The sequence below is a fragment of the Ammospiza nelsoni genome, chromosome 10 (genome assembly GCF_027579445.1).
Source record: "Ammospiza nelsoni isolate bAmmNel1 chromosome 10, bAmmNel1.pri, whole genome shotgun sequence".
Classification (NCBI taxonomy): Eukaryota; Metazoa; Chordata; class Aves; order Passeriformes; family Passerellidae; genus Ammospiza; species Ammospiza nelsoni.
This window is the reverse complement of record NC_080642.1, coordinates 16,328,677-16,340,885: the sequence shown is the minus strand read 5'-3', so window position 1 is coordinate 16,340,885 and position 12,209 is coordinate 16,328,677. Positions and strand designations below refer to the sequence as shown.

At 41.5% G+C, this 12,209-nt stretch overlaps 1 protein-coding gene across 1 annotated transcript in view; it reads left to right on the top strand.

Moving 5' to 3' along the window:
* NYAP2 (neuronal tyrosine-phosphorylated phosphoinositide-3-kinase adaptor 2) overlaps nucleotides 1–8,198 on the top strand; it is a 135,861-nt gene extending 127,663 nt beyond the window's left edge. The window contains exon 8 of the mRNA XM_059479577.1: nucleotides 4,243–8,198. Coding sequence (XP_059335560.1) covers nucleotides 4,243–4,470 — 228 coding nt within the window. The 3' untranslated portion in view covers nucleotides 4,471–8,198. The remainder of the gene's footprint in view (nucleotides 1–4,242) is intronic.
* Nucleotides 8,199–12,209: the final 4,011 nt, after the last annotated feature.

Genomic DNA, 12,209 nt, shown 5'->3' with positions numbered 1-12,209 from the left:
ACTACCAACACAAGAGTACATAAAAGACCTTAATAGAATTTACTTCCAATGTTTTGGGAATAAAAAATAGCAGAAAATTGAGAGAAAATAGTACAAGTAAGGTAAGGCAACTTTAGACTGGTTTCTCCTAAAGATGGCGAAGTTGGTAATTAAAACTGTATGGAAAAGCTCAGCTTTGTATAGTGGAAGGAGTTTCTTACTTTTTGTTGTTGCTGTTCAAGTTTGGTACAAGGATTTGCTTTGAAGAAGATTTTTGAAGGAAAACTAGAGACTGATGACTAATCTAAGGGTGAGTGTGTTTACCAAGAACTTGTCAGACATCCTGGTTTACTCTTGCACTCAGTCAAATTCAGGTGAGAGAATTTATCCAACCACCCTATATTCCTGTATGCTTCCTACACATCCAGTCATCACACAGCTTTTACTGCCTGCTTAGGAGCAAGGAGATGAGCCTACCTCCAACACCTTCCTGGTGAATGTCCAAACTTCTGGGCCTTTGCCTGGTGTTTTTCTTCACTTGCTCTGATTTAAAAAAAAAAAAAAAAAAAAAAACTATGAAAGGTGTCCTATACCTTGAATAATCTAATGAGTAAAAATTCCATCAAATTAAAAATTGATGTGCAATCAGCACATTTTGTAATCCAAAGGATATTATGGGATGTAGTACCTGATTCACATCCTGGAATCTCCAGGAGGTCCCTTCTTGCAATCCTAACTTTTGTTTCTAGCTCTTTCTTCCCACTTCAGTAAGAACAGGCTTTGGGCCAAGACTCTTTGGTCAGAACCAAGTTTTCCTCTCCTGTGCTCTGTCTTGCTGGCTGTTACCTCCAGTGCTGATGCATTTTGTGCCTGTCTGTGTACATCCACATGTGCAGCCAAGCTCTGACAGGCTGCAGTATGTGCACCATTCCTCAAGCACGCTGGGATCTTTCCCAGGAGAGCTGTATAGCTGTAAAATGTTTTGAATGCTCTACTTTTTCCATAAATCAGGTTGTAACATCATTATTTTTTGTGCCTCTCACACTAAACAAATGCCGTGTTATGATGTAGCGGGGATATTAACAGCCTGGGGCATGGCCAGAGGAGCAGGCTAAAGCCAGAAGGAGGGAGGAGGTCAGAAAAATTAGTGCTAGAACTAAGTGTGAGTGCCATCATTTCAGTCACTGGGAGGATTAGGCCTAAGACTCCAGTGTTAAACACATTGGCTTTAAACACCTTAGTAGCCCTACTGAAGTCATCGCGGGTTTTTACTGTGATTAACAGCTGGGTTGAGTTCTGGCCTGTGAGCTTCAGTGCCTGTTATTTGTCAAGGAAACACTGAAAATTTACTTAACACTCTGGGCCTTCATATCAACATGGTTACTGTCATTTCTGTAGTTTGTTGATTCGCAGTGGGGATTTCCTCTCAGGTCTGTCCTGCAGCTTCCAGTGGCCGTGAAACTTTGTTCCTAATATTTTTTATTTTGTTGCACTTATAAACTAAACAACTGGGCAAAACTATAAAAAAAAAAAATTAGTATTTAGGCTTATTTTAATATAAAGGTTTCCCCCCTCCCTCAGGGCTTTCACCATGGTATGTGTTAACTAGGTATATTTTAGCAAATGACTTTGCCCATCCCAGTTCTACATGTTCTCCCTGAACACATCATTATTCAGTGCAGTTCCAGGGGAGGATTGTGCCCAGTGGAGAGTATACCTAAGATGCTGACAGGAAGGACTTAGCCATCAAACAAAAATAACATTTAAAAAATCCCAAGCAGACTTGAAAATCTGCATCTGGGAAAGTGGGAAAATTCAAATTCTTCACAGTAAATGATTCACAAACCATAGGAAAATACAATGGCCAGTATGAAAAAAGGATTTTGGAGCTGCCTACTCTTGGGTATATTTTAGGTGCTGTTTTGCAGGGAGTGGTAGAGTGTCTGTGTAACTGATACTTTCTACAACTCCATTTCTATCTTTGGGAAGCTGCAACTGGCATTTTAGAGCTCAGCATGTCAAAGTGCTGCTTGTGTCCCCTCGAGTGCCTCCTGGAGTGCAGGAGATCAGTCCAGGAGGCACCGTGTTGGCACGGCACTGTGTGTGCACGGCGGGGAGCAGGGTGGCGCGGCTGTGACACTGTCACGGGCTCTCACGGGCGCTGCTTGGTGACACTTGGTGGCTGGAGCACACGCGTGCTGCGGGTTGGCACTGGCACACGCTCTGCCTGTGACGTGATGGGCTGTAAAAGAGAAGGTATTTCCCAGTGCCCACAAGAGGAAATCCGTGCTCAAGTGCTGGTGTCGTCAAGCTTGGCGCAGAAGCCGCTGTGCTGGTGAATATTTGTGTAATGAATTGTGTGCAGACTGTGTCCCTGTCCTTCCCCACGGAGGAGGACCCAGCCAAGCTGAAGACACTGCTGTGTAAGTACTGACCCACCGCTGGTGAGCAGAGTGGCACAAATCTGAGCCAGGCAGAGCCTCTCCAAAGATCTGTGGAGAGGAGCCAAGGGGTGGGAGGGGAGCATCTCCAGTTTGGACAGGGAGCTTTGGACCAAGCCTGGGCACTCAAAGAGAGAAAGTCTCGGCCATGGCAGATGCTGTGCCTCATGCCCACCTGCACCACAGTAAACATTGGATCATGCCTGAAATGAAAGATAAGTATCCAATTAAAAGAGCAGGCACAGCAGAATTCCTGAAAAAAATGGCTCAGCCACTCAGGAGGACACATTGCAGATAAGTTACCGGTGTAATTCAAAATTCAGAAGAACATTCAAGGACAAAATCCGTATTATGGCTTAAACTTGTTTTTCTCACAGTAATATCTAGTGTATAAGGTAAGAGTAGTTTTGTGATAAAAGTATTTTAGCCTCTTTTGCCCTTTTTTTTTAATAAAAAATATTGGTTTTTCTGTATTCTAATAATTTTTCTGTTTGAGTACATAATTTTTTATCATTTTTCTGGTAGGCTTTCCTAAATTTATTCCTTTTGCTTTGTTTTCTGCTATGAATCTGAACCTTTCCTTAATCTATTATCAATAAAGGCTAAATAGGCTTCAAGCTAAACACAAAAACTACTGAGATCCAAGGAAGTTGGATCTATAAGGGATTCTATAGGGGATTTTAGGCAAACCAGGCCCCAGTTCTAGAGTCTTGGTGTATGCCCGTGCTTGGCATTCTAAGACTTGTGAATGAAAGGCATATACATTATTAAATGTATTAAAATACCATAATAATAAAGATACAATTCCTTCATGAACCTCAAATTCTCCCAAAGTATTGCTGTAGATGTTCATTTTCATGTCAAAAGCACAGATGTACCTGGACAGCCCCTGTGAAGGTACCGTGTGCATTTACTTACACACAAATCCTTAACTCTTGGGTAAAAAATGTGGGGACATTCAAGACATCACTTCACATTGGCAAAGTAAGTGTCCAGAGGAAGTTTTCTGAGCTGCAGGTATACAGTGATGTCCAAAACCAATGAGCCCTTTCAGAGAAATTTACTATTAGTGATTTCTGTTCCAGTCTAAAGCCTCTGAAGACACATTTTCAATTGTGAACTCCCCACTGAACTCAAATAAAGTCACATTCTCAGCTTCAGAGGGGCTGTGACACGCACTTACAGCTAAACATATGCTAACCTTCCCTTTTGGATCAGGATCACATTCTCCAGTATTCCACATGCATGAAAACACGGAGTTTCTTAACTCTTGTGCCTTCCAGTTAATGAAATATCACAGAGTAGGATAGGTTAATCCATATAATTTGCAGGGAGTTCATTAAATCATTTTAACAAAATTTAACAGTTATATTTAGCTTGATACTCAGAAATGTTAACACCCTGCTTTTAATGTGACAGATTGGATTTGGAAAGCAATATAAAACGTGGGTTTCAGTGTGTAGAATTTTTTATTTCCACAACTTAAGGATGCTGTTAAGATCCATGTGCCTTTTTAAGATCTATTGTACCATTTAAAATCCAACCAGTGTTAGATTGCCAAAACCATTTATCTTAGATTTTAGTGCTCTGGAGAAGTTAAAACTGTGATCTTCTATTACCCTTTCTTTTCTTAAAGAAGTATTTAGAAGTAAAGACTAGCTCTGTTTCTGTTGTTGGCATAGAGATTTTTATTCATAAAATTAGACTGTTTCGAATAAGAGTAAGCTAACTTTGCAAAGAAAAAGCATATTTAATCTATGACCAAGACAGTTATGTTTTTTCCCTCTTTTTTTTTTCTTTCTCCATCCACCTCCCCCAATAGGTGACGTGCATGCAGTGGTTGCAAGGGGACCATACGATGCTGGACATGATTGAAAAAAAGCGTTGCCTCTGCAAAGAAATCAAAGCTCGACAGAAATCGGAGAAAGGACTCTGCAAACAGGACAGCATGCCTATCTTGCCGAGTTGGAAAAAGAATGCTGGGACCAAGAAATACAGCCCTCCTCCTTATTCCAAACAGCAAACTGTTTTCTGGGACACTGCAATTTGACAGGCCTGTGGAGGATGCCCTCTCTGCTGTGTGGCACCAAGCACAGGTAGCCTGCTTTCTTTAAAAGGCAAAGGCTCTAATCTAAGACTTATCTGCAGGTGGTGGACTTCCTAGGAAAAAAACACACCAGTACAGTGCTCACCTGTCAATCAAGAGAGAGATTTAAGTTTCTGACTGGATTAAGGCATACATATTCATCCAGGATTTTTTTGGATCCAGAAGATATCAAAATGTAAATATTTCACCAATATATTGAAAACACCCAAACTAATACACTGTTTAAATATATAAATATATATATATAAATTCAAAAATTTATGGAGAATTTTACTATATAATGTTACTGTTATACTGTTTTATTACCTATTTTCTATGTTCTATTCTACTGTTCACCCCCGCCGCCACCATTTTATTTCTCTGACCTGCCTAGATGTGGCCTCTGTACAAAAGCATGTGGTTGTACGTGTTGTTGGAGAGGACAATGTATAAAACAACTCGGTGCTAGGGCTGTAGAGGATAACTAGAGTCGTACTTGTTAGATGTCCTTAGCTAGGGGGGTGGGATGGACAAAGGAGAGAGTTCTGGGGGGAAACAGCAAACCTGCAAGCACTGAAAGTACAAGTGCTCAGTGCAGGTGCCCAAGTTGCATTTAAAATATTAATTGTTCTGCATCTGTTTTCCCACAATGGTAACCAGATTAATTGTCCTTGGTTTTATATGAACCATTCACTAAAATGATTTGGCCAAGGAACTAAATTTTCTGCAGCACGGCCTGCGACAGAATCTCTTCCCTGAAGACGTTCCATTGATTAGCAGAGACCATGGTTCACTGTGACTAAGCATTGTGCAGCCCTTGGCGGAGAGAGCCGGCGGCTCAGCGGGGTAAGGCAGTGCCACTGCAGCCGCTGTCCCCATCCACATTTACCGACGGTCCAGAAAATAAAGGCGACAAAATATGTTTACATGTTTATTATTTTTAAATCCAGCAGCACATCCTTACTTATGCTGTGTCAGATTTCCTCGTGTTGTTTCTGTGGGCTGGATTTCAGACCCCTGGAAAGGCTGTTGGGAAATCCCTCTTGGTTTCATGCCGTTTTGAAGCAGAAGCCCATGTAACGCATTCTCCCGGCTATGCCATTTCTTCCTCCTGGCTGCTTCTGGAATTGGCTTGCAATCCTGTATTATATTACATCCATTTTAACAGAATATTATGTCATGACCAAAGAATTATGACCTCCTGGTTTTAACGGGAGAAAGGGATGGCTTATACTGATTATGAGGGTGAAATCTGTGTGGTGAAATATCTTCCAAAAGGATCTGTTGAGGACGAGGGAAAATTGTACTGTGGTGGAGTAGGGGGGGAGAAAAGATCTATGGCATATATTTTGTATATTAAAATTTCTATCTATGTGTCTGAAGTTTGGTAGTACAAAATTCCCTCTTTAAAACAATCATTTTAATGTTATATTCACCAAGAAGAGAAGGTGTGTTGTTTGAAACTTCTTGTTATATTGGCTTTTCTTTAAAATTATATTGACAGCATTGCCACAGCTGTAATTGCTGATCAAAAAAGACCAAAAATAACAAATTTTAGAAGGTTTTTGTAATCTATATTGCTAAAGTTTGAGTTTCAGTAATGTTTTATCAGTAGTAGTTTCTTTTCAGCCTCTGAAATAAAGTTTTTAAATATTTTATAACTAATTAACTAATGTATATTTTGATGTCCAAACTGAGATTTCTGTAAAAGATGAAGTGTGTGTTTATATGTGTGTATGTATATTAGCATTACTGTATATGTATATATGCATATGTGTACACACATATACATGTATATATGCATGTATCTATATATACCCATAGATGTGTGCATACGTATATCTGCATATGTTAAATATTGGTGTGTTAGGAATATACAAAGGCTGGAATAGGTACAGAGTTGAAATTCAGATTTGAAGACCCCCTCACAGCCAAAATGACAGAAGACATGAAAAAACCCGGAGGCTGTCAGGGAATCTTTGAACACCTTGCATCTGAAAGACACCATCTGTTTATTCTGCTTATTCTCTCTTTTTTAAAGAAAGAAAATTGCAGAAGAAAAACTCCAGAAATCTCACAAAGTTCTGCTGGAAAGAAGAAGACTTGTTGGTCATAAGAAATCTGTTGAGATAACAGGTTCATTATTCAGCAAGTGTTCGTGGTTTGTCTTCCTTGTAATGTGGCAAGAGAAGAATTTCCCATATCCATGTGTGAAACACTTAGCTCAGCCCTTTCCCCCAGCTGCACAAAGTTACTGGTGACAGAACACAAGCAGGCGTTCAGTCAGCTCTGCCAGTCCTTGTCCTCACCGGTTTCCTCCTGGAGCTCCAGGAACGTTGCTGGCAGCACAGACCCTGGGCACACCTGCCGGGGGAAGGCAGTGTCAGTGTGAACGATTCTGTCCTTGCTGGTGTTTGTTCATATCGTGTCCTTTCCATATCGACATGTAACAGGAATAATGATCAGGGAATTGAAGCGTTCTTGTCCTAGAGCAGACTTGCTTGTACACTTAGCCCGCTGCAAACTCCTTGTTTTGCTTTTATTGCTCAACACTGTTTATGTTGTCCTTCCTAAATAACTGCCCATGTGCTTCCAGACCTCCATTGTATCCCATGGAAACAATGGCTTTTTGTTTTAAAGTGCAACAACATGAAAAAGTAAAATATAACTTAGCACTTATCTTCAAAGCACTTTAGAAATGTGAAGTAAACCTCATGCTTGCGAGAGCCGTTTTACTGAGGAGGGACGTGAGGCTCAGGCAGAGTAGTTTCCCAAGGTCAGGGACAGAGCCACTGCCCTGTCCCCTGACCCACCTGGCCCACCCCATGGCTCGAGTAAAAGGCACATGGTCCTGCCGAGAGCTGCCATCACAATGCTGTCACACATTTCCTACATCACCTCTTGTCTCAGCAGCTTCTGTGTCACAGCGTGAATGACAGTGCTTAGTTACACACGGTCATTAAAGCTGTAGTCTGTATAAATATGCAATCTGTATATACATACAGATCACATATATACACACACTTATGGAGACTGTATATATGAAATTGTTTGGTATGCACTTATTTTGCTTTAAACTCCTGAAGTTAAACATTATAGTGTAGCAATTTGTGTAAGGTGCACTGTGATTTCAAGAAAGCACAGTAAAGTCACAGGTCTTGTTATTCTTGCACTAAAAATGTGTTTACGTATATTAGCCAATGTATGTCTACTTTATCGCTCCTTTTGACAAATTAAAGCAAATGGTATAAGATAGTATGGGTTTTTTTGGTTTGGGTTGTTTATTTTTAAGTGGACATTGGCACTATGTTTTTAAATGACAGGGTTTTTAAATAAAATGAAATCATTCTGTGTTCATTCCAATGTAATACATTTACCAATATCTTGAAACTGAATGTCATGTTGCTTTTTTTAATATTTCATTAGAAATTGTCAGGTATGTGCCTGAGATTGTGTAGGATTAAGGAGTAGCTAGAGGCTAACTGTAATCATATATTATTAGCCGTTTCTATATACACAGTATAAATACATATTAATTTTCTTTTCATTTTTGTACTTGATTTTTTTAGGTAAGATGTAATTAAATGTACTTTGATACTTCTGAAGTAATAAGATGTTGTTTGAAGATCAATTCTGCTTTCTTATAGTGCATTGACAATATTTTACAATAATTTAGTGCTTATTTATTTGTGCTCCAGTGTAATTATAATAAAAAGCAATAGTTTAAAATATTTGGCTTTTCATTTTTATTTGATAGTTTAAGTTTAGAGACAGGTTATTCACTAGGGATTAGCCAGAGATTCCTGGGAAGAAAAGTCAAGTCATAGATGTATATTTATAGTATTCCCTAGGCACATTTTTAATCGTACCATTTGTTGGAGGAAATGAATTAATTGCTTTAATAGTTTAGTATTTGCAAGTCATGCCTCGTTGCATCTAATGCCATGAGTGCCATCCTCAACTAAATCCTTAGGATAAGATTTCTCTGAAGAGCAGATAAATTTTTGTCTAAGCACCTTTCAGTTTGGAATGGCAGATGTTCACTTCAAAGAACCCTCCCTTCAAAGATCTCCATTTGCAGAATATCCTCAAATGTGAGAGGGAGCTATCACACTCTCCATAAAGCTCTCAAAACTCTGCTCAAAAGTAAGCATAATCTTCCTGTTTCCAGACAAAAGCTTTAGTCCCATTAGGATGTAAAACCCAGCCCTTACAGAGGAATTCCACAACTTTTTTAAGACCTCCCCCCCTAATATTTTTAAGAAGGCATTTTGTAATTTTAAAAGGTTTCCAAGAACAAGTAAGCAAGCAAGTAGTTAATAAAGAAGCCAGTAAGAAACAGTAAAGCTCTTGCTGTGGCACTGAGACCATATTTCTCTCCTTTCATGACAAAAAAAGCTTCCTCCAATATACAAAAAAGGTCTTATCCTTGTCTGTAGAAATCTGCATGCAGGAGTGCACTGGGAGGGTGAAGCTTTTGGTTGTCTTCAGCAGTACCTGCTTATGGGACAGGCTGCAAATGATCCAGAAGGTGCATCCCAAGTGCTTTCCTGCCCCAGGGGTCACCTGCTTTCCCCAAGACACAGCCTCTCTCCTGAGCAGCAATCCCACTGACAGGGCCCATATATAGGATGAGGAGCTTTGCTACCCCTTCATGCTCCTTTTCCCCTCCCCAGCCCCTGACACAGATGTTCTGAGTGACCCATCTCTGAAGCAAAGTCCAGCCTTTTCTCACTGGCTCTATGTTTTGTATGAAGACCCCATATGTGTGACTAGAAATTAACACTGTTTTACAGGGATTTCTCCAGCCCTAAAAGAGAAAAAAAGAATTTGTCCATTTGTCAGATTCATGTCTGCGTTCTTCACTGGTACAGTTCACAAAGTCCCATGTCTCAGCTCATTTCTAAATTATTGCCATGGTGACTTCTAGCATTCACCTTACCCCACATGACATGCCTGACCACTTCTAGACATAACAGCACCTGAATAGAGAAGGAATTAAATAGAAGCATTGCCAAATGCATCAGGGAGCATAAGTATGGGGCAAAATCAGACATTTTCCTCTTTGAAATATGTGTATTCTCTTTCTTTGCCACTGCAAAAACACTTTTTATATACCATTGTTTTTTAAACAGAAGAGGTTTAAATTAAAAGGAGACAAGACCATAAAAAGGAACAGTTGAGTTTTACACTTGCATTTTCTCAAAGTTTATTTAGAAGTGGAAAGGTGCCTGCAGTCCTCTATCTTGGGTCTCTGCTCCTTTTGCATTTTGAAAGCCATCACAATACCACTGGCTGGAGTTGCTGCTGTTTCTTCCCTGCAGCCACTCGGAGTGACCTCAGCTGGTGCCAGAGTGGCTGAGAAGCAATTAAAGCACAGAGGGCCTTGTCTTGCTGGGGAACAAGTAACCTGCCCTGAGCACAGCAGGGAAGTCAAGCAGCCCTTAGAGGGAAGATGGGCCAAAATCTCTCAGATCTATGGCCAGCCCTCACAGAGCTGGCAAGGGAACTGCAGGAAACCAAATAAAATTTACAAAACCAGAAGACAACTGAAAAGAAACACTGCTCAAAGGCAAGACTGAACACATTTGGCATTTATTTTCTAAACCTGCCAACATCTCTTTTACGGTGCTTTTTCTTTTCCTTTAAAACAAGGTTACACATCTGTCACCTTTTAATTGAGATTTTTGGAACCAGGGTGGTTGGTGGTTTCAGTGTTTTTCCCACCTATCGTGTATTTTCATCTTCTTTTGCCTCCTTCTCTCTTTTTGTCTCATCCTCCCTTTCATGATGTGCTTTGGGAAATATATTTGTAGGTACAAGAGTTCCCATAATCTTTTTTTTCCCATTAATATTCTCTACCTCGTCTGTTCTCAGCCAGCTCTGTGCTCTCTTAGCCCTCATGAAAACATACGAGGAAAGCAGGAGGATGAACCACCACTGATTTTATTTTAGAAGGTAGGATTTATCAACGCTGTTCTTGGCTTATACACAGCAAGTTTCAGAGAGGGCTGGGGAAAGAGGAACGTGGGGAAACAGGGAGCTTCAGCCTCGGGCACAAGGGTGTCCCTGGGGCAGCAGGGCCAGTCACAGCGACCCTGCAGGGAGCCGGGCAGGGTCCCTTTCCCTCGCACAAGTGACACCACCAGGAGGAACCTCCCGTGGCAGGATCTTGGTGACCATCGCAGTGTGCCGTGTTCGGGAAGCAGGGAAAGCAGCCCGAGCGCCAGCCCCGGGGGACAGAGCAGCCTGCACTTCCTCAGCAGCGCTCCCGATTGAATCCTGCTCTCCGTGACCTTATACTTTCTTTGGACGTTAACACCTCTGCAAAGTGGGTGTTAAATGGTGTTGTTAGTGTCTGTAGCGTGGTTTTATATCCACTTGAGAAGTGTAAATGATTCTACAAGGTGCGGGGCAATGGAAAATCAGCTTTCCCCAGGCTCCAGCTGGCTGGGGAAATTCAAATTAACTCCTGTGGAATCCAGCTCCTACCAAAGAGCTCTATTCTTTCCCAGGTTGTCCAGGGTTTTTTTACTGTTCTTGTAAACACAACAACTGAATGGCTGGTGTGTTTATTTATTAAGTTTAGAGAGGCTAAGTTGTCCTTGGCCAAACAGGCAAAGACATTCAATTTCTGCCTGGCTTTTACGCTCGTTTGAGAATTTTGTCTCAGTTTCTGCTGAACTATGAGGCCCATCCAAGAAGCCCACACCTTCTTTCCCTGGCTCTTACTCAGTGTGTGGGATGTGATGGCACATGTTGTAGATGGAATCAGCTGACAGGATGAGTTATTCCCTGGGGTGTTTCAATGACTCGGCACTATCTGAGAGTGTTCCTTCATCCTCTGAACTGTGTCGCTTACAATTTCCACACTCACCATGCGTAAGGCTTCTCCCCCAGGCTTTGGCCATCTCTGTCCCTGGCCATGGTGACAGAACATCTGGCCTAGCTTCCTAAAAGGCATCTTATTTGGTGATACATCCAAATAAGAGGAAAAATTTTGAAATTAATTAGGATCCAACCTATTCAGGGTACTCAAGGCTGCAAGCAATGCCATTGGCCTCAATAAAAACCAGACTTCTACTCTGTGCAGCAGCAATCAGCAGGGGAAAACCTGCAGTACTGCACACAGGGTCAAAGGGTTAAAAATCAGCACCTGAAAGGGTCATTTAAGCTCACCTGCGCCACTCAATGCCCCTTGCAGTGCACCTGGCAGCCCTCCCTTGGGTTTGCAGCCCTGCAGAAAGGTGGTGACCTTTGAAGGGAAAGCCCAGGCAGGCCTCTCATCCGAGCAGCAGCTCGGGGCAGCCCGGGCACTGCCCACCCCTGTGGTGTGGGTGAGCCTTCAGGTGTGACCAGGACACCCCTGAGAGCCCTGGCAAACAGCTACTGCACAGTCACCACTGACAGTGCTGGAATGATCCTGCCAGCATTTGTGCCAGGGATTTACTGCTGTGGACTGACAGGAACTGTGAATTTCACCAGTTATCATGAGTTTTTCCTTGTACTTTTGCTGCTTTTCATTTATCCTGGGAAGCTCCCCTCTGTTTCATCATTTATGTCTATTTTTGTAGACACAGACAGAAGTGCAAATCTCCAGTACACTGTCTGAATTAATACTTTGAATCTATGGCTGAGAGAAATGCTAAAAGCCCTTCATAATAGCAGGGTTTGAAATGAGCTAAGTAAGATGTCTGATTCTT